The 19,682-nt window shown below is 47.9% G+C and overlaps 1 protein-coding gene across 4 annotated transcripts in view; it reads left to right on the forward strand.

Annotated features, from left to right (window-relative positions):
• Positions 1 to 19,682, forward strand: part of LOC129832210 (MAP/microtubule affinity-regulating kinase 4-like) — a 63,626-nt gene that overhangs the window by 12,660 nt on the left and 31,284 nt on the right. For all 4 annotated transcript variants that reach the window (XM_055896095.1, XM_055896092.1, XM_055896093.1 and 1 more), the window contains exons 2-3: positions 10,896 to 11,093; positions 11,683 to 11,736. In XM_055896095.1, the coding sequence (XP_055752070.1) occupies positions 10,896 to 11,093; positions 11,683 to 11,736 (252 nt within the window). The remainder of the gene's footprint in view (positions 1 to 10,895; positions 11,094 to 11,682; positions 11,737 to 19,682) is intronic.

Below are 19,682 nucleotides of genomic sequence, written 5' to 3' on the forward strand. Positions count from 1 at the left end.
CATGGCTCTCGACCTTCGCCTCTCCCAAGTCCGTACGGGAGTTTCAGCGATGGGACAACACTGTAACTACCAATTGGATTTCACAAAATTGGGGAGAAAAATGGGTAATAAGTACAACAACAACAAAAAATATGAAGTGGAGAGGGAAATGGAAGCAGAAGTGTCAATTGCGAAAACATGATCTGGCAGATTATGCAAACCTCTTCTGTCTAGCCACTGTGAGACTTTATGTAAACAGAGGGAGACTGGGACAGTGAATCTGCTCTACAGGCTAATCTAGGGCAGTTAATGACGCTATATCTCTGCCCTTAGTCCTGCTACTTAGCCCCAGCAGACCCTATGGAGCCATTCATTACTTTTTAATCTGTGCTTGAGTTGCCCATGGGCCATCTGCCTTGTTCATGTATGAAACTAAGCGAGGTCCTGTACACAATCAAGAATGTTTGGGTCTTCAGCAGAAGGTCAGATAGGTATGTGCCTCCTGTGTGGGGTTATGACCAGAGCACAATTGCAAAAGCTAAGCGATATGGTAGGCTTACAGTGTTAGGCCAGTCTAGTGAAAGCAGTTTGTTATGTTCTGGTTTCACACGTTGCACACTGTTGTAAAATTTACTTTCCTATTGAAGACTAATGGCCCTGTTTCTCTGAGCCAGTGCTCCTGTGTTCTTGCTGGTGTTTAGGCTGTTTCATATGGCAGTGCCGTATAGATGAACTGTATAGGCTGTGCAGTGCACTGTAAGTGGCTTTGGATAAGAGCATCATTTAAATTCATTTCAGGCTTCTAAGATACATCGATTAGAGAACCTGACTGAGAACTCGTGTGTGTTTGGTTTGTGTGTCGTATGTGTGGGAAACCAGAGAGCCATGGCGCCCTGATTCTGTGTCCACTAGAGGATGAGAGAAAGAGGGAGGGATATCTGACACAGGAATAAATAAAGCAACATAAATAAGCAGTAGTGCTTGCTGGTAGAGTTCAGTTCCCTCCTTTCATCTGCCGTTGGTGATGTGTGTTTGTGTGCACTAGCACATGCCTATGAGTGTGGGGGATTATTAGACATGTTGCAATGATACAAATTAACTTCAAAGGAAGGAGGGAGTCTGCCCTGTCACTCTTAATTAATGGGTTAAATGACAGTGAGTGCAACTCCCCAAACCTGTTACTAATACAACATGACCAGATTTGTATCTGTTATTCGCTTAGTTTTTATAGAGGCTTATCCTATGAGAGATGGAACATTTCCTGCTTTGAAAGTGAGATACACTCTGTCTGTCTGTCTGTCTGTCGGTCTGTGTAAGGCCATTTTGTTCTAGAACATATTTGTTGAAGAAGTACTGAACGAGAAAGCTTCAGGCACTCTTAGAGGCAGATTGTTAAGTTACTCATGTTTTACCCGCATTCTCTTCTGCTCTTCATACAAATACCTTTAGGAAAGACTTCTCACCTCTTCGGTTGCTGAGATATACTTAGGATTGAATGATCCTGACGATAGCTTTAGGGAAAGGAAAGGGGGATACCTAGTCAGATGTACAGCTGAATGCCTTCAACTGAAATTTGTCTTGCGCATTTAACCCAACCCCTCTGAATCAGAGAGGTGCGGGGGGCTGTCTTAATCAACATCCACATCTTCGGTTCTTCTTCTAACATTGTATTGGTTAGGTTCCAAGCCCTGAGGGATGGACCTTTCCTGCTGTATTGTTCTTTGCCATAAGCATATGGTCTTTACATTTCAAGGTTTTGTTTGACGCCAAAGTGAGACTTGTGCTGTGAACCACACCGGCTGCAGTGGCTGTGTCTCTAGTGTTCTGAAGCCATTATCCCTAGTGGCTTCTCAGCTGTGTTGCTCATGGTTTTGGTAAAAACCCCAGTGGTAGTTTACCGACTGGACTGACTGAGGAGAATTCATTCAGTCATGAGTCATGCTGTAGAATTCACAGGCAGGCAGCTGAGCAGACTGTCTGGGACTCCCAAAGAATAGAGCATGTTAGGTCATTGCTGCAAACTAATCTGCCCTCAACCAACACAACAGGATTTTCCAAAAGTTCAGTAAATGCTCTGGATTAACAGCAAAGCAAGTTTTATTTGAAAATGTACTGAAATGTTATTGAAGAGGATTGATACTGGCAGAAGAAACTACAGTTTACCAGCTCAGAGTCTGACCTCTGCACGACATAGCAAAAGATCTGTCCGAATGTAGCTAGTAGCTTGGTGCAAATGAATAAAGTAGCCTAATGTTGGTTCTATTGGGATAATATGTTTTGGACGCTGTCCTATTCACACTTTGTTTTTTAACCAAGCTGGATTTCTTTGTCAACCAGTCTAGGAAACACTGCACAGTTGTATGACATGTGACAGTGTGGCATGTCATGTGCTCTTCAGGACAGTAAGTGACGCTGGCTACGGTCACAACTTCCTGTAGATGGGTGCTAGCGAGGCTATATATCAGACATTTATGAACAGAGACATTCCAACTATCCACATTTGTACAAGGGACATAGATTCTGTCATTGGTAACACTTCCTATACCATCATATTTTTATTGAGGCTACAGTGAGATTCTACTCTGTGGACATATCCAGCCTGAAAAACTGTCATCACAGGCAGAGAGAGGAAGTCATGGGGGGGAGGCCATTGTGTAAGGACAGGATGTTGTAACCTTGACCCATCCTCAACCCTCCTATTGTTTTGCCGCACACCAGTCATGTGATCCGATGCAAAGATAGACACAAACCAGCCTTACTCAGACAGAAGCGGTTCACATTTGACTACAGTGGTAGAGATTGCCATGTAGTCTATTAGAATGACTTATATAGGTTAGCAATCATGCTAACCTATGCTACAGGCTTTTATACATAACTTGTAGGTTGCCATACAGACCTAGTATTTCAGGGATGGCCTCACCCAGTGATGCACAGGAAACTGAGTGTGCCTCCAGGCTGCCATTACATGACTGGGTCATGACAACTTTCCTCTTTAGGAGGTGTAGCCTTGACCCTGAAATTCTTTCTCTGTTTACCAGCTCTGTACTTCCTTTAATTTATTTATTTAACCTTTATTTAACTATGCAAGTCAGTTAAGAACAAATTCTTATTTACAATGATGGCATAGGTACAGTGGGTTGAGCCTTGTTCAGGGGCAGAATGACAGATTTGTACCTTGTCAGCTCAGGGATTCGATCTAGCAACCTTTCGGTTACTGGCCCAATGCTCTAACCACTAGGCTACCTGCCACCCCTTTAGAAGAAGATGGTGGAGAGAGAGTGAGAGAATGGCATACTTGTTGGGTGTACTGGTGTTATCATATCACACCTCCTGTTGTTGTAGTTATAGTTGTGTGCTATGACATAACCTGTATCTCTTTCTCTAGTTGACTATGACTAATTATGGTTTGACCCAGCAGGACCTTCCATTTATTTCAGCTGCTTGAATGTTATTTTGTGGAACATTTGCGATTCTATGCATTCCCTATTGTTTACACTCAAACGGATCCAATCTCTCACACTTGATTATTCTGGCTTTCGCCCTCCAGGGTCCTCATGGCCCACACAGAACATTGTTGTTGCAACAAACAAGTAAAAATCACATGCATAGAGTCACTTGTTTTTTTCTTGTTCACGTTTTTTGTTGTTGTGGTGTTCAGTTTCACCTCCAAGACCTGTCTGTGACCCTGCTCTGTTGAACTGCTACAACACACATTCATGTCTCTCTAGTCTCTCTATCAGCGACTCCATCTCGTACTCAGCCCTCTGCCCTCAGACTTCATCCCACTATCTGAATACATTGACGTGGCAATTGGACGGAGAGAGTGAGAATCGATGGGCTCTCCTTGAAAGGGTCAAATGGAAAGGGGTGAGAAGAGAACCCAGATTGTGAGGTTGGCTGAAAATTAGAGAAGTAAGCAACACTAGACACAAGGGGATCGGGGTCGGGTGTGGAGAGGAGAGGAGAGGGAGACTAATTGATTTGTTTTGGGGGAGATGAAGGGGAGAGGGCTAACTGAGGGCTAGTCACACCCAGTGAGATGGGGATGCAGGCGGGACATAGGGGCTCGGTCGAAGGCGATGCCCAATAGGAGCTCTCCTCTTTCCTGTGGGAGCGAACGAGCGAGGGACACGACATGGGAACAGGTGGATGAGAGGAGTGATAAACCTGACTGCGGCAGGGTGGGAGAGAGAGAGGGATGGGGAAGGGATGAAAGGGCTCTGCCAAGAGTAGTCTGATGCAGCACCAAATGCTCTGTTTCACCTGATGTGCTGATCTGGGGTTAAGGCTTATGCGCTTGCGTGTGCATTGCATATTTATGATAGTATACTGTGTGCGCGTGTGTGTGTTGGTGTCTCTACGCGTGTGTTTTAAAGAAAGACTGTCTCAGTCAGGCAGCGGGATCTTTCCTGGGAGTTAGGGTGCACTATTCTGTCTGAAGGTTATACAGTATGCATTATTATACACTAGAGGTCGACCGATTATGATTTTTCAATGCCGATACCGATTATTGGAGGACAAAAAAAGCCGATACCGATTAATCGTCCGATTTATAAAAATGTAAAAAAGAATTTATATATATATATATATACTGTATATATTATACACACACACATTTTTGTAATAATGACAATTGCAACAATACTGAATGCTTTTTTGCTGAACACTTTTATTTTAACATAATATAATACATAAATACACACACGCACACAGCTCTGAAGTGACAATGATACTGAAGAGTCTGCTTAGGAGACAAATAATCAACTGTTTGAATAAAAATAGAGTTACCTGTGATGAATGTTGAAAACAAAGTCATAATTCCCATGACACCTAGCAAAATCTGAAAAGCGGTTCCTTCATTTATTCCATAGGATATTTTTAGATTCACTTAAAATAAGGTCTGTGTTTCGTGTAGGCTTACATCTGTAATAGCTGTCGCTTTCCTCATCCTCGGATGAGGTGAGGAGAGAAGGATCTTCGGACCAAAATGCGGAGTCAGGGAAATAAGCCATTTTATTTCAAATACGACGTAGACTAAATAAAACAAAACACTTTAACAAACTACAAAATAAGAAAACGACGTACAACGGAACCTGAACATAAACTCACATCAACAAACGTAAACTCACGAACAGGAACGTACATCAAAACGAACGAACAGCCAAACAGCTCCAAAAGTGAATACATCGAACAACACGAAACATCAAAGGAGACAATCACCCACAAACACACAGTGATAATGCCCTACCTAAATATGACTCTTGATTAGAGGAAAATGCAAACCACCTGCCTCTAATCAAGAGCCATACCAGGCAAACCGAAACCAACATAGAAACAGGTAACATAGACTGCCCACCCAAAACACATGCCCTGACCAAAAACACATAAAAACTAACATAAATAGGTCAGGACTGTTACAGTACCCCCCCCCCAAGGTGCGAACGCCGGGCGCACCAGCACAAAGTCCAGGGGAGGGTCCGGGTGGGCAGTTGACCACGGTGGTGGTTCCGGTTCAGGACGCTGTCCCCGCACCACCATAGTCACTCCCCTCTTCTTTCTACCCCTTCTAATGCCCACCCTAACACTACCTTCCCCTAAATAAACAGCTAGCACCAGGACAAGGGGCAGCACCGGGACAAGGGGTAGCACCGGGACAAGGGGCAGCACCAGAACAAGGGGCAGCACCAAGATAAGGACCATCACTGGAATAAGGGGCAGCACCGGGACAAGGGGCAGCACCGGGACAAAGGGCAGCACCGGGACAAGGGGCAGCACCGGGACAAGGGGCAACACCGGGACAAGGGGCAGCACCGGGACAAGGGGCAGCACCGGGACAAGGGGCAACACCGGGACAAGGGGCAGATCCCGGCTGAAGGACTCTGGCAGGTCCTGTTTGGACGGCTCTGGCAGGTCCATGCAGGCTGACGGCTCTCGACGCTCATGGCAGACTGACGGCTCTCTACGCTCATGGCAGGCTGACGGCTCTCGACGCTCATGGCAGGCTGACGGCTCTCGACGCTCATGGCAGGCTGACGGCTCTCGACGCTCATGGCAGGCTGACGGCTCTCGACGCTCATGGCTCTCTGACGGCTCTGGCTGCTCATGGCTCTCTGACGGCTCTGGCTGCTCATGGCTCACTGACGGCTCTGGCTGCTCATGGCTCTTTGACGGCTCTGGCTGCTCATGGCTCTCTGACGGCTCTGGCTGCTCATGGCTCTCTGACGGCTCTGGCTGCTCATGGCTCTCTGACGGCTCTGGCTGCTCATGGCTCGCTGGCGGCTCTGGCAGATCCTGTCTGATTGGCGGCTCTGGCAGATCCTGTCTGGTTGGCGGCTCTGGCAGATCCTGTCTGGTTGGCGGCTCTGGCAGATCCTGTCTGGTTGGCGGCTCTGGCAGATCCTGTCTGGCGGGCGGCTCTAGCGGCTCCTGTCTGGCTGACGGCTCTAGCGGCTCCTGTCTGGCGGATGGCTCTGTAGGCTCATGGCAGACGGGCGGCTTTGCATGCTCATGGCAGACGGGCGGCTTTGCAGGCTCCTGGCAGACGGATGACTCAGATGGCGCTGGGGAGACGGATGGCTCAGATGGCGCTGGGGAGACGGATGGCTCAGATGGCGCTGGGGAGACGGATGGCTCAGATGGCGCTGGGGAGACGGATGGCTCAGATGGCGCTGGGGAGACGGATGGCTCTGGCCGGATACGGCGCACTGTAGACCTGGTGCGTGGTGCCGGAACTGGAGGTACCGGGCTAATGATAAGCACCTTCCTACTAGTGCGTGGAGCAGAGACAGGGCACACTGAACTCTCAAAGCGTACTCTATACCTGGTGCGTGGTACCGGCACTGGTGGCACCTGGCTGAGGGCACGCACCTCAGGACTAGTACGGGGAGAAGTGACAGTGTGTACAGGACTTGGGAGACGCACAGGTGGCTTAGTGCGTGGGGCCGGAACTGGAGGCACCGAACTGGATACACGCACTATAGGGAGAGTGCGTGGAGGAGGAACAGGGCTCTGGAAATGCACTGGTAGCCTAGTGCGTAATATAGGCACTGTAGGTACTAGGCTGGGGCGGGGAGGTGGCGCCGGAAATACCGGACCGTGCAGGCGTACTGGCTCTCTTGAGCATTGAGCCTGCCCAACCTTACCTGGTTGAATGCTCCCGGTCGCCCACCCAGTACGGGGAGGTGGAATAACCCGCACCGGGCTGTGTAGGCGAACCGGGGAAACCCTGCGTAAGGCAGGTGCCATGTATGCCGGCCCGAGGAGACGCACTGGAGACCAGACGCGTTGAGCCGGCCTCATGACACCTGGCTCAATGCCCAATCTCGCCCTACCAGTGCGGGGAGGTGGAATAACCCGCACCGGCCTATGCACACGTACAGGAGACACCGTGCGCTCTACTGCGTAACACGGTGTCTGCCCGTACTCCCGCTCTCCACGGTTAGCCTGGGAAGTGGGCGCAGGTCTCCTACCTGCCCTTGGCCCACTACCCTTTAGCCCCCCCCCAAGAAATTTTTGGGAGTTACTCACGGGCTTTTCGGGCTTCCGTGCAAGACGAGTCCCCTCATAATTCCGGTTACGAGCTTGATTCTCCGTCTTCCATCCACGTCTCCTAGCTGCCTCCTCATACCAGCGCTCCTGGGCTGTGGCTGCCTCACTCTTCTCACGAGAGCAGCGATAGTCTCCAGTTTGCGCCCAGGGTCCTCTACCAGACAGGATCTCCTCCCAAGTCCAAAAGTCCTTGTTGCTCCGTCGAGCATTCCCATACCGCTTGGTCTCTGTATTTTGGTGGGTGATTCTGTAATAGCTGTCGCTTTCCTCATCCTCGGATGAGGTGAGGAGAGAAGGATCTTCGGACCAAAATGCGGAGTCAGGGAAATAAGCCATTTTATTTCAAATACGACGTAGACTAAATAAAACAAAACACTTTAACAAACTACAAAATAAGAAAACGACGTACAACGGAACCTGAACATAAACTCACATCAACAAACGTAAACTCACGAACAGGAACGTACATCAAAACGAACGAACAGCCAAACAGCTCCAAAAGTGAATACATCGAACAACACGAAACATCACAGGAGACAATCACCCACAAACACACAGTGATAATGCCCTACCTAAATATGACTCTTGATTAGAGGAAAATGCAAACCACCTGCCTCTAATCAAGAGCCATACCAGGCAAACCGAAACCAACATAGAAACAGGTAACATAGACTGCCCACCCAAAACACATGCCCTGACCAAAAACACATAAAAACTAACATAAATAGGTCAGGACTGTTACATACATCACCGTGCCAATTTTATAACTGTAGATATCCATAGGACAAGGTAACTCTGATCAATATTGGCTAAATATAAGCGAAGATTAAAAAAAATTGTAGAGTGGATTTATGAAAATATGTTGACAAACGTTACCTTATCCTAGTGAGATTTACACGGGAATCAAAACCTCGAGGCGGTTTAAGCCTGCACGAAACACAGACCTTATTTGAAGTAGATCAAGACATTCTCTATGGAAGACATGAACGGTAAAATAACGAAGGAACCCCTTTCAAATTCAGCCGCAAGTTATTACAGGAATTATAATGTGTCGACTATTTCTCTCTAAACCATATACCTTTGACTAATCCGGAAACTATCACCTCGAAAACAAAACGTTTATTCCGTTCCGTATTTTATCTAACGGGTGGCATCCATGAGTCTAAATATTCCTGTTACATTGCACAACCTTCAATGTTGTCATAATTACGTAAGGTTCTAGCAAATTAGTTCGCAAAGAGCCAGGCGGCCCAAACTGTTGCATATACCCTGACTCTGCGTGCAATGAACGCAAGAGAAATGACACAATTTCACCTGGTTAATATTGCCTGTTAACCTGGATTTCTTTTAGCTAAATATGCAGGTTTAAAAATATATACTTGTGTATTGATTTTAAGAAAGGCATTGATGTTTATGGTTAAGTACACATTGGAGCAATGACAGTCATTGATTGATTGTTTTTTATAAGATAAGTTTAATGCTAGCTAGCAACTTACCTTAGCTTACTGCATTCGCTAACAGGCAGGCTCCTCGTGGAGTGCAATGTTCTGCCCCTAAACGAGGCAGAACGTTCCTAGGCCGTCATTGAAAATAAGAATGTGTTCTTAACTGACTTGCCTAGTTAAATAAAGATTGAATGAAGGTGTAAAAAAAAATCGGCAAATCGGCGCCCAAAATACCGATTTCCGATTGTTATGAAAACTTGAAATCGGTCCCGATTAATCGGCCATTCCGATTAATCGGTTGACCTCTATTATACACTATGCCTTCCCTGTGCTAGCCTACCACATGGCTGTGGTGTGAAGCTGGGAACTAGTTGTGCTTAGGGCTACTGATGAGATCGTGGGCCTCACCCCACCTGCATCTCTTTTCAATCTCACCGTCTATCTCTCTGGGTGCATTCGAATTGTCATTTGAGGCTGGAAGTTTTTGACAGGTAGCAAGGAAAACCGCTTTCAAATGTATTGAACAAGGGAAGGACGCTCTATCAGTCCTTACCTACCTTCTTTAGCCAAGCATGTAGAGGCAACGTTGTTGATTAATGTCATCATAACTCCGCCTAAATATAATGATGTGGTTTGACAGTTTAAACTAATTTCGGGACGTTTTCTGAAGCATTGGCTTAACACGATTTAAATATCACAAAATCATCATTATCTTCATTGTAGTGAGTTCCTCAATAAATATGGATAAATAAATCCTTAAAATGTTACTTCATTCATGCTTTATATTTCATTCAAACTCAATCCTCTTTCCTCAGCGACTTTTCCTCCCCGCTTTAGCTTGAACAATGTGATCTTTTCAAATAAGGTCACGGTAAAGTCACTAGGAAAGGAAAAAGGCCATATCTTAGAAACCACCATCTCTCCTGCCCTATTCCATAAGGGGCCCCACATTTCCCTTCCCTCACCACACCTCGCCTAAATTATTCAGTTGATTAGAAATAGTTTTACCTCGTCCCTCCACTTCTCCCTTCTCTCCTCCCTCTCTTTTTCTTAATGCTTCTGCATTGGCACTGTATCATAAGGTCATTATTGATACTACGTCGGGAAGTGTAATTTCTCTGAAATGACACTGTTGCTTCAGGAACACCATGCTGTGACTCGATTCCAAACTATTCTCTAAACGTCGTTAGGGATTTGAAATGATTCAACCAAATGCTGTCATAGATTGTGTTATCCAAACTGTCCGTTTATGCTTTGTCGACTTGGAACATGCTGCGATGGGTAACCCATCGAGCCAGGGCACCGTGTAGGAGGAATGTTGAGCCGCCTTGTCGCGTTGGCGTGCGAACGCAGCTCGCCGTACGCTACAGTGTGGTGTCGGGCATTCCAGAGCAGATCGATTAGGAGATGCTGAGTTGCACCATGCCACCCGTCTCTATTTTATGACCTCAGAGGAGCATGCATGTGAAGAATGCCAGCAATGTGGGGTGGAATGAGATTAGCTGCCTTCCTTGGCTTCCATAGGCCTCATGAGCCACTGCTAACCCATACGTGTTAATGTGTTAGCCTGTTAGCTAGCTTGGCACTGCTCAGTATTTACTGTCAGCCCAATAGCTTTCTCTAATAGCATTAACAGGTTTTTCACAACAGACCTTGATGAATTACTCATGGCCACTCAACACTCGACATTAACAATTCCATTCCACTAAGCCCTCTATAAATGTTGGCTTTGGTAGTTTCAGACGTGTAGACATTTGGGGGTTCTAGTTCACCATAATTTCTTAGCTGATATCTGCTTAAATCGCTTGTATGATTTCTAGAATCATCTATTGGCAGAGAATGTGATTTCACACCATTGATGTCAAGATGCGATGCAGCTAGATGATTTTGCATTTTGTTTATGACCCCTTTATCTTTTCCCAGCATACCTCTCTCTCGACGAGTCGCTCGGAGAAGAGCACTGGTTGGTCAAGCAGATCACTCGGAGCACGATGCCGGAACTCTATCGCCTCGTGTTCGGACGAGCAGCCGCACATCGGCAACTACCGTCTGCTCAAGACCATCGGCAAGGGCAACTTCGCCAAGGTCAAGCTGGCCAGGCACATCTTGACGGGCAAAGAGGTGAGACTGGACTGGGCTGGTGGTGTGGATGGGCTAGACTGAGGGGTGAGGCTGGGGTAGAGAATTGGATACTTGACTGAAGAATGGGGTTAGGCTGGTAGGAATAGTGCACACGGCCAATGAGGTTTGTAATAGGCCATTTGACAGGTTGGTTGTGGTGAGAGCATGGAACATGTGGGAGGGATGGATGGTAGCTGTAGTTTTAGAGAACCTTTTGGAAAGAACAAGACTGGGTTTGTTCTTCAAGTCTGTCATGACTTTTAAGGCCAGTGTAGTTGTAAACATAATGTAACGTTAGCCCATAAAGCCCACATTTTTAGGTGCATAATTCCACAGGGTTGTTAAAAGTTCAACCTAATAACATGGAATGGGATCATGTGGAGAGCAGTGTGTAGTGAACCATATACATTTACAGTCTTAGTCTCACTCACACTTTGACCGAGACAAACCACGCTGTTAAGCCACTTATGGGGAATTATAGCTTGTTGGTTTGTTTTAGAGTTTGAGCTTTGGGATCTATTAAAATGCCCTTTCATATATCACTGTTTTGATATCACTGATCGTAATGATTTGTCTCTCGACTTTTCAGGTTGCAATAAAGATCATTGACAAAAATCAACTCAACCCGACCAGCCTACAGAAGGTGAGTGCTGTTGTGTCCATGTCATGAGAAGCGGTTTGGAGAATAAAAGTCTTGTCTGGCAACGAGGCCGAAAAAGAATGCGACGTCACACAGTTTTACAAGACACAAACAGCATCAAGAGGCATCAAGAGAACCATAACCTTCATGTCATTTGAGACAGTGATGGTTAGGAGCAGAATTTATCAGCTTGAATGCAACCTTCCTAACGTCATTGTTTTTGTTTCAATATTAACTATATTATGCTGACCTGCACTCTGTCTGCGCTCTCTCCCTACACAGCTGATAACTTGCTCAACACCTAGGCTAGTATCTAGGTTAAACAACTAGGTTAAAATCAATATACTGTGACAGGAAGTGGACTCCTGTGTACTTGTTTTGGTGGACATTTGGCCAGTGAGACGGTGTGAAGATTCAATGGCCTAACCTTTGACCTCGACATTCAGAGACTTGTCCCAAAGCTACTCCTCTATTGTCTTGGCTGTGTGCTTAGGGTCGTTGTCCTGTTGGAAGGTGAACCCTCGCTCCAGTCTGAGGTCCTGAGCATTGCAGCAGATTTTCATTAAGGATCTCTCTGTACTTTGCTCCATTCATCTTTCCCTCGATCCTGACTAGTCTCCCAGTCCCTGCAGCTGAAAACCATCCCCACAGTATGATGCTGCCACCACCATGCTTCACTGTAGGGATGGTGCCAGGTTTCCTCCAGACGTGACGATTGGCATTCAGGCCAAAGAGTTCAATCTTGGTTTCATCAGACCAGATAATCTTGTTTCTCATGGTCTGAGAGTTCTTTAGGTGTCTTTTGGCAAACTCCAAGTGGGCTGTCATGTCACTTTTACTGAGAAGTGGCTTCTGTCTGACCACTCTACCATAAATGCCTGACTGGTGGAGTGCTGTAGAGATGGTTGTCCTTCTGGAGGGTTCTCCCATCTCCACAGAGGAACTCTGGAGCTCTGTCAGAGTGACCATCGGGTTGTTGGTCACCTTCCTGACCAAGGCCCTTCTCCCCCGATTGCTCAGTTTGGCCGAACGTCCACCTCTAGGAAGAGTCTTGGTGGTTCCAAACTTCTTCCATTTAACGATTTAAGAATGATGGAGGCCACTGTGTTCTTGGGGACCTTTAATGCTGCAGAAATATTTTGGTACCCTTCCCCAGATCTGTGCCTCGACTCAATCCTGTCTTGGAGCTCTATGGACAATTCCTTCGACATCATGGCTTGGTTTTTGCTCTGACATGCACTATCAACTGTGGAACCTTATATAGACAGGTGTGTGCCTTTCCAAATCATGTCCAGTCAATTGAATTTACCACAGGTGGGCTTCAATCAAGTTGTAGGAACATCTAAAGGATTATCAATGGAAACAGAATGCACCTAAACTCAATTTTGAGCCTCATAGCAAAGTGTCTGAATATTTCTGTTTTTTATTTTTAATACATTTGCAAACATAAAAAAAAAACTGTTTTCACTTTGTCATTATGGGGTATTGTGTATATATTAATTAGGGGGGGGGATTATTAAATCAATTTCCGAATAAGGCTGTAACGTAACAAACTGTGGAAAAAGTCAAGGGGTCTGAATACTTTCTGAATGCAAAGTATATGGTAACTTTCTTAGATATACAGGATAAAGTTGATCATTTCATAAAGACGAGAGTAATGACATGTGCGAGGCGCACTGCATGGCCGAAGAGGAGAAGAGAAGATCACTCCATAAAAACTTCCAAAAGGTCAAAACTATTTGATTTTGAATTGTGGGTGAAATCCAAAGGTGTGCTATATTTTCATTGGCTATGTCATAGCTAATTTAGAAACAAGAAATATTGATACATTACTAGCTCAAACACTTAATCTGCAAAAATGACAACTTCATTAGTGGGTGATGGTGATTTCAGAATCAAAGTAGGGGGACAGAGCCTATGTATAGATACATTGCATAGCATAGCTGTATTAAGGTTAGTATGCTGGCCCGACTTCATATGACTGTAGTACGCTTTCTTCAGACAAAACCAATGGAGGACAGAGACATGTATTGAATTGTGTATGAGTGTCCCTCATCATTTTGAGGCAATTGAACAGCAGGCTTGAGCTTGGTTTGACCACACATACACAGGCTTATTCCCATTGTGCGTCTGTCACGCCCTGACCTTAGAGAGTCTTTTTATGTCTCTATTTGGTTTGGTCAGGGTGTGATTTGGGTGAGCATTCTATGTTCTTTATTTCTATGATTTGTGTTTCTATGTTTTGGCCAGGTATGGTTCTCAATCAGGGACAGCTGTCTATCGTTGTCTCTGATTGGCATTCATACTTAGGCAGCATGTTTTGCCACCGTAGGTTTTGGGTTGTTGTTTTTTGTTAGCTCTGTGTAGCCTTCAAGATGTGCCGGTCGTTGTTCTTTTGTTGTTTTGTTTGGTGTTCAGTTTTAATAAAGAAGCAGGATCACATACCACGCTGCACCTTGGTCTCATCCTTCCGACGGGCGTTACAGAACATCCCACCACAAACGGACCAAGCAGCGTGGTAAGGAGGACTGGACATGGGAGGACATCCTGGACGGCAAAGGATCCTGGACGTGGGAGGAGATCCTGGTCGGAAGGGATCGTCTCCCATGGGAACAGGTGGAAGCAGCTATGAAGGCGGGGGCAGCTAGAAAGGGGCAGATGACGTTACGAGGGGTTACGAGGGGACACGGCTAGCACGAAAGCCCAAGAAGCCACTCCAAAAAAACTTTTTTGGGGGGGGCACACGAGGAGATTGGCTGAGTCAGGTTGGAGACCTGAGCCAACTCCTCGTGCTTACCGTGGGGAGAGTGTGACTAGTCAGGCCCCATGTTATGCGGCTCGGCGCAGTGTGTCTCCAGTGCGCACTCATAGCCCGGTGCGCTATATTCCAGCTCCCCGCATCGGCCGGGCTAGAGTGGGCATCCAGCCAGGACGAATGGTGCCGGCTCAGCGCATCTGGCCTCCAGTGCGTCTCTTCGGTCCAGGATATCCTGCGCCGGCTCTGCGCATTGTGTCTCCGGTGCGTGTCCACAGCCCAGTACGTCCTGTGCCAGCACCCCGCAGTTGCCGGGCTAGGGTGAGCATCCAGCCAGGAAGGGTGGTGCCAGCTCTACGCTCCAGACCTCCAGTGCGCCTCCTCGGCCCAGTATATCCTGCGCCGGCTCTACGCACAGTGTCTCCGGTGCGCTCTCACAGCCCAGTGCGTCCTGTGCCAACGCCCCGCAGTTCCCGGGCTAGGGTGAGCATCCAGCCAGGAGGGGTTGTGCCAGCTCTGCTCTCCAGACCTCCAGTGCGTCTCTACGGTCCAGTGATGATCCATGGCACGAAGCCTCCAGTGATGATCCATGGCACGAAGCCTCCAGTGATGATCCATGGCATGAAGCCTCCAGCAATGGCCTCCAGTCCGGAGCCTCCTGCGACGTTCTCCAGTCCGGAGCCTCCAGCGACGGTCCCCAGTCCGGGGCCCGGAACAAGGGTCCCATGTCCGGAGTCTCCAGCGACGGTCTCCAGTCCGGAGCCTCCAGCGACGGTCTCCAGTCCGGAGCCTCCAGCGACAGTCCCCAGTCCGGGGCCCACAACGAGGGTCCCCAGTCCGGGGCCGGCAGCGAGGGTCCCCAGTCCGGGGCCGGCAGCGAGGGTCCCCAGTCCGGGGCCCGCTACGAGGGTCCCCAGTCCGGGGTTGGCAATGAGGGTCCCCCGCACCAGAGGCGCCACCAAAGTGGGGTGAGCCAGAGGTGGAGCGGGGTCTACGTCCCGCACCAGAGCCGCCACTGCGGATAGATGCCCACCCAGACCCTCCCCTATAGGTTCAGGTTTTGCGGCCGGAGTCCGCACCTTTGGGGGGGGTACTATCACGCCCTGACCTTAGAGAGACTTTTTATGTCTCTATTTGGTTTGGTCAGGGTGTGATTTGGGTGGGCATTCTATGTTCTTTGTTTCTATGATTTATGTTTCTATGTTTTGGCCGGGTATGGTTCTCAATCAGGGACAGCTGACTATCGTTGTCTCTGATTGGGAATCATACTTAGGCAGCCTGTTTTGCCACTTTAGGTTGTGGGATGTTGTTTTTTGTTAGCTCTGTGTAACCTTCAAGACGTGCCGTTCGTTGTTCTTTTGTTGTTTTGTTTGGTGTTCGGTTTTAATAAAGAAGCATGAACACGTACCACGATGCACCTTGGTCTCATCCTTCTGATGAGCGTTACAGTGTCCCTTTACACTATATAGGGAATAGGGTACCATTTGAGATGCAACCCCAGTCACCCATTATAATCAACCCCAGTCACCCATCATAATCAACCCCAGTCACCCGTCATAATCAACCCCAGTCACCCGCCATAATCAGTCCACTTGCTACTGAGAGGGTCCATACATGCTGATGATGGCTCCTCTAGAGACCGCTGTAGGCTTTGTATGAGCATGGCAACGCATTCATGCCTCCAATGTGAGAATTGATGCAGATGACATCACACTCATGCTTCCCTGTTGCTAGGCGAACATGTTTTGATCAACCATCTTGTCACAGGCATCTGACGAGGTGATCTGTGTCCGGTGCACATATTTGTATCAAAGCGTCATCTGCTGACCAAACTTTAGCCTCGTTGTCAGCACAACAGGAGCAGGCTTTTACTTAGGACAATTACATCAATATAAAACACGCTGCTATCGATTGTGGCTCTGTTTAAGGTATTATTTGCCTCCCGCGGATAAAGATATGGCTGGCACCAGCCACAGCAAATTATACTGTTCACAATTAGTTAGCTACTATTGCTTTGCAGACATCCTGTAAAGTAAACATATTCGTAGACCTTTTGTTATTGCTTGCAAGAAACTCCCATCGTAAGTTTTCAGTGATGAAGTGGCCACCATAGAGTTAAAGGGGCAATCTCGATTGGTACATCCATTTTGGACTTTGAAAGTAATGATATAGCCATTGATTCTTGGAGAATATAACTTATAAATGCCAGCTGTTCCAGTCTGCATCCCAAATGGCATCCTATTCCCTATATAGTGCACAACTTTTGTCCAGAGCCCTATGAGCCTACATCGAGAGTAGAGTGCCATTAACGATGCACCCCTAGTGTTGAGTGGTTTCCTAGTGGGGACTGGGGATGGATGCCGGGAGGGAGGGGAACGGGGGTGGTTTGTGATCTCTGCATGCAGAGGTGCGCTGGTGGATGGAGACTGCTGCAGTAGCGCAACGGCAGACAGTTGTCCTGTCAGCACTATTCTCCTCCCATTCAGGACACACTAGACCAGAGCACCAGGTGACTCTCTCTCTCTCTCTCTCTCTCTCTCTCTCTCTCTCTCTCTCTCTCTCTCTCTCTCTCTCTCTCTCTCTCTCTCTCTCTCTCTCTCTCTCTCTCTCTCTCTCTCTCTCTCTCTCCACCCACACTGTGTCCCTCCCTATCCTGCTCTCTTTTGTATTGCAACATTCCCCTCTCCCACCCTGTCTTTTTCTCGCCCTCCTTCTCTCACCCCACTCTCTGACCTCCTCTCCCTCTCTATATGTCACCTAACCCACTTTATTTCCAGTTTCTGTCTATCTTTCCCTCCCTCCCTTCTCTCATCACCTCTCTTCAGGCACTGCAGAGTAACCACAGATGTATTCTCTGGTGTTTTTCTGGAGGCTGGGCCCCCCACAGTAGCTAGCGTCCCACGCCCAAGCGGTGGCAGGTGATGTAAGGGCCCAGGCTCCGCCCCCCACCAGTCAGCTGCACTGCTGCAGAACACTTGGGGTAATCTGGCTGCAGTCTGCAGGCTTTAATCTGACGGTGACAGCAGGGCTGCAGCAGCAATGCTTCATGTTGGCCCACCGCCCCCCCCAAAGTCACTCAGTCTCGGGAGACCATGGGGGATCCCCAGCAGCTGATACACACTGAGCAGGACAGACACTTGCACCCATCCTAAAACAACTGCCTGATGTATCTGAAACACCCCCAACCACTAACTAACCCCATGCATATCTATCTCATACCCCTAAATACTACCTCCCACCACCTATGTTTGTCTCCTTCCTACCCCACCCCTCACTCTACCTCCCACTCATTCCCAGTCCCAACCTCCGATCTATTCCACAATAGGCCCTTTAACTTTAAACCCTGTCTCTGTCATCCTTCACGTCACTTCTGTCCCTCACACCTCACCCACCCTACAGCCTCTCTCTGTACCCCCTATTCCCCTCATCTTCCACCTCTCTCTCTGGTCTGGATGTTGTCACGATTTTCTCAAGCTTCGTCACTGTCAAGAGTGTGCATAAGTCTGTCTGTGAGAGCCTGTGTGAGAGTCTGTGTGTGGGTATGGGGGGTAATCCTTCACCATGTAGTGCCCCTTCAAAAGAGTCTGATGCTACTTTGAGGGGGGGGGGGGGGGGTTATCCCTCTATCAGGCCCCTTCAGCCAGGAGCAGCATTCCAGACAGACAAACAATGGGGACAGCCGAACCCAGAGGAGGTGGGGTCCTCCAGGGGGCCTGGGCACTGGAGCTGGGATCCTGAGAAAGCAAGCGACCATGAGATGAGGCAGAACCAAAGAGCACAGACCGTGTGTGTGTGTGCGTGCACACGTTGGTGTGTGTGTGTGTGTGTGTGTTCTAGAGAAAGGCATAAGGACGCTGCCTGACAGTATGTTTGTTTATCAGTGGGTAGTGTGTATCATTAAGATATTAAAGGAATTAATACTGAGGGAGCAGGATATTTTCCCACACTGTTGAAGGATGATGGGAAGAGTGGTTTTCATTCTGTTCATGCATGGGTCAGAATATGTGCAGTAATCCAGTTTCTGAGTTGCTGCCTAAGAGTGCGTTCCAAATGGCACCCTATTCCCTATATAAACAAAAAAAGAAACGTCCTCTCACTGTCAACTGCGTTTATTTTCAGCAAACTTAACATGTGCAAATATTTGTATGAATATAACAAGATTCAACAACTGAGACATAAACTGAACAAGTTCCACAGACATGTGACTAACAGAAATGGAATAATGTGTCGCTGAACAAAGGGGGGGTCAAAATCAAAAGTAACAGTCAGTATCTGGTGTGGCCACCAGCTGCATTAAGTACTGCAGTGCATCTCCTCCTCATGGACTGCACCAGATTTGTCATTTCTTGCTGTGAGATGTTACCCCACTCTTCCACCAAGGCACCTGCAAGTTCCCGGACATTTCTGGGGGGAATGGCCCAAGCCCTCACCCTCCGATCCGACAGGTCCCAGACATGCTCAATGGGATTGAGATCCAGGCTCTTCGCTGGCCATGGCAGAACACTGACAGTCCTGTCTTGCAGGAAATCACGCACAGAATGAGCAGTATGGCTGGAGGCATTGTCATGCTGGAGGGTTATTTCAGGATAAACATGCAGGAAGGGTACCACATGAGGGAGGAGGATGTCTTCCCTGTAACGCACAGCGTTGAGATTGCCTGCAATGACAACAAGCTCAGTCCGATGATGGACACACCGCCCCAGACCATGACAGACCCTCCACCTCCAAATCGATTCTACTCCAGAGTACAGGCCTCGGTGTAACGCTCATTCCTTCAACGATAAATGCGAATCTGATCATCACCCCTGGTGAGACAAAACCGCGACTCGTCAGTGAAGAGCACTTTTTGCCAGTCCTGTCTGGTCCAGCGACGGTGGGTTTGTGCCCACAGGTGACGTTGTTGCCGGTGATGTCTGGTGAGGACCTGCCTTACAACAGGCCTACAAGCCCTCAGTCCAGCCTCTCTCAGCCTATTGCGGACAGTCTGAGCACTGATGGAGGGATTGTGCGTTCTTAGTGTAACTCTTTGTGTAACTATTCCGCAGGTGTGATGTTTGGATGTACCGACCCTGTGCAGGTGTTGTGGTCTGCCATGTTGGCTGCCACTGCGAGTACGATCAGCTGTCCGTCCTGTCTCCCTGTAGCGCTGTCTTAGGCGTCTCACAGTACGGGCATTGCAATTTATTGCCCTGGC

Source organism: Salvelinus fontinalis, chromosome 33 (assembly GCF_029448725.1).
Source record: "Salvelinus fontinalis isolate EN_2023a chromosome 33, ASM2944872v1, whole genome shotgun sequence".
Lineage (NCBI taxonomy): Eukaryota > Metazoa > Chordata > Actinopteri > Salmoniformes > Salmonidae > Salvelinus > Salvelinus fontinalis.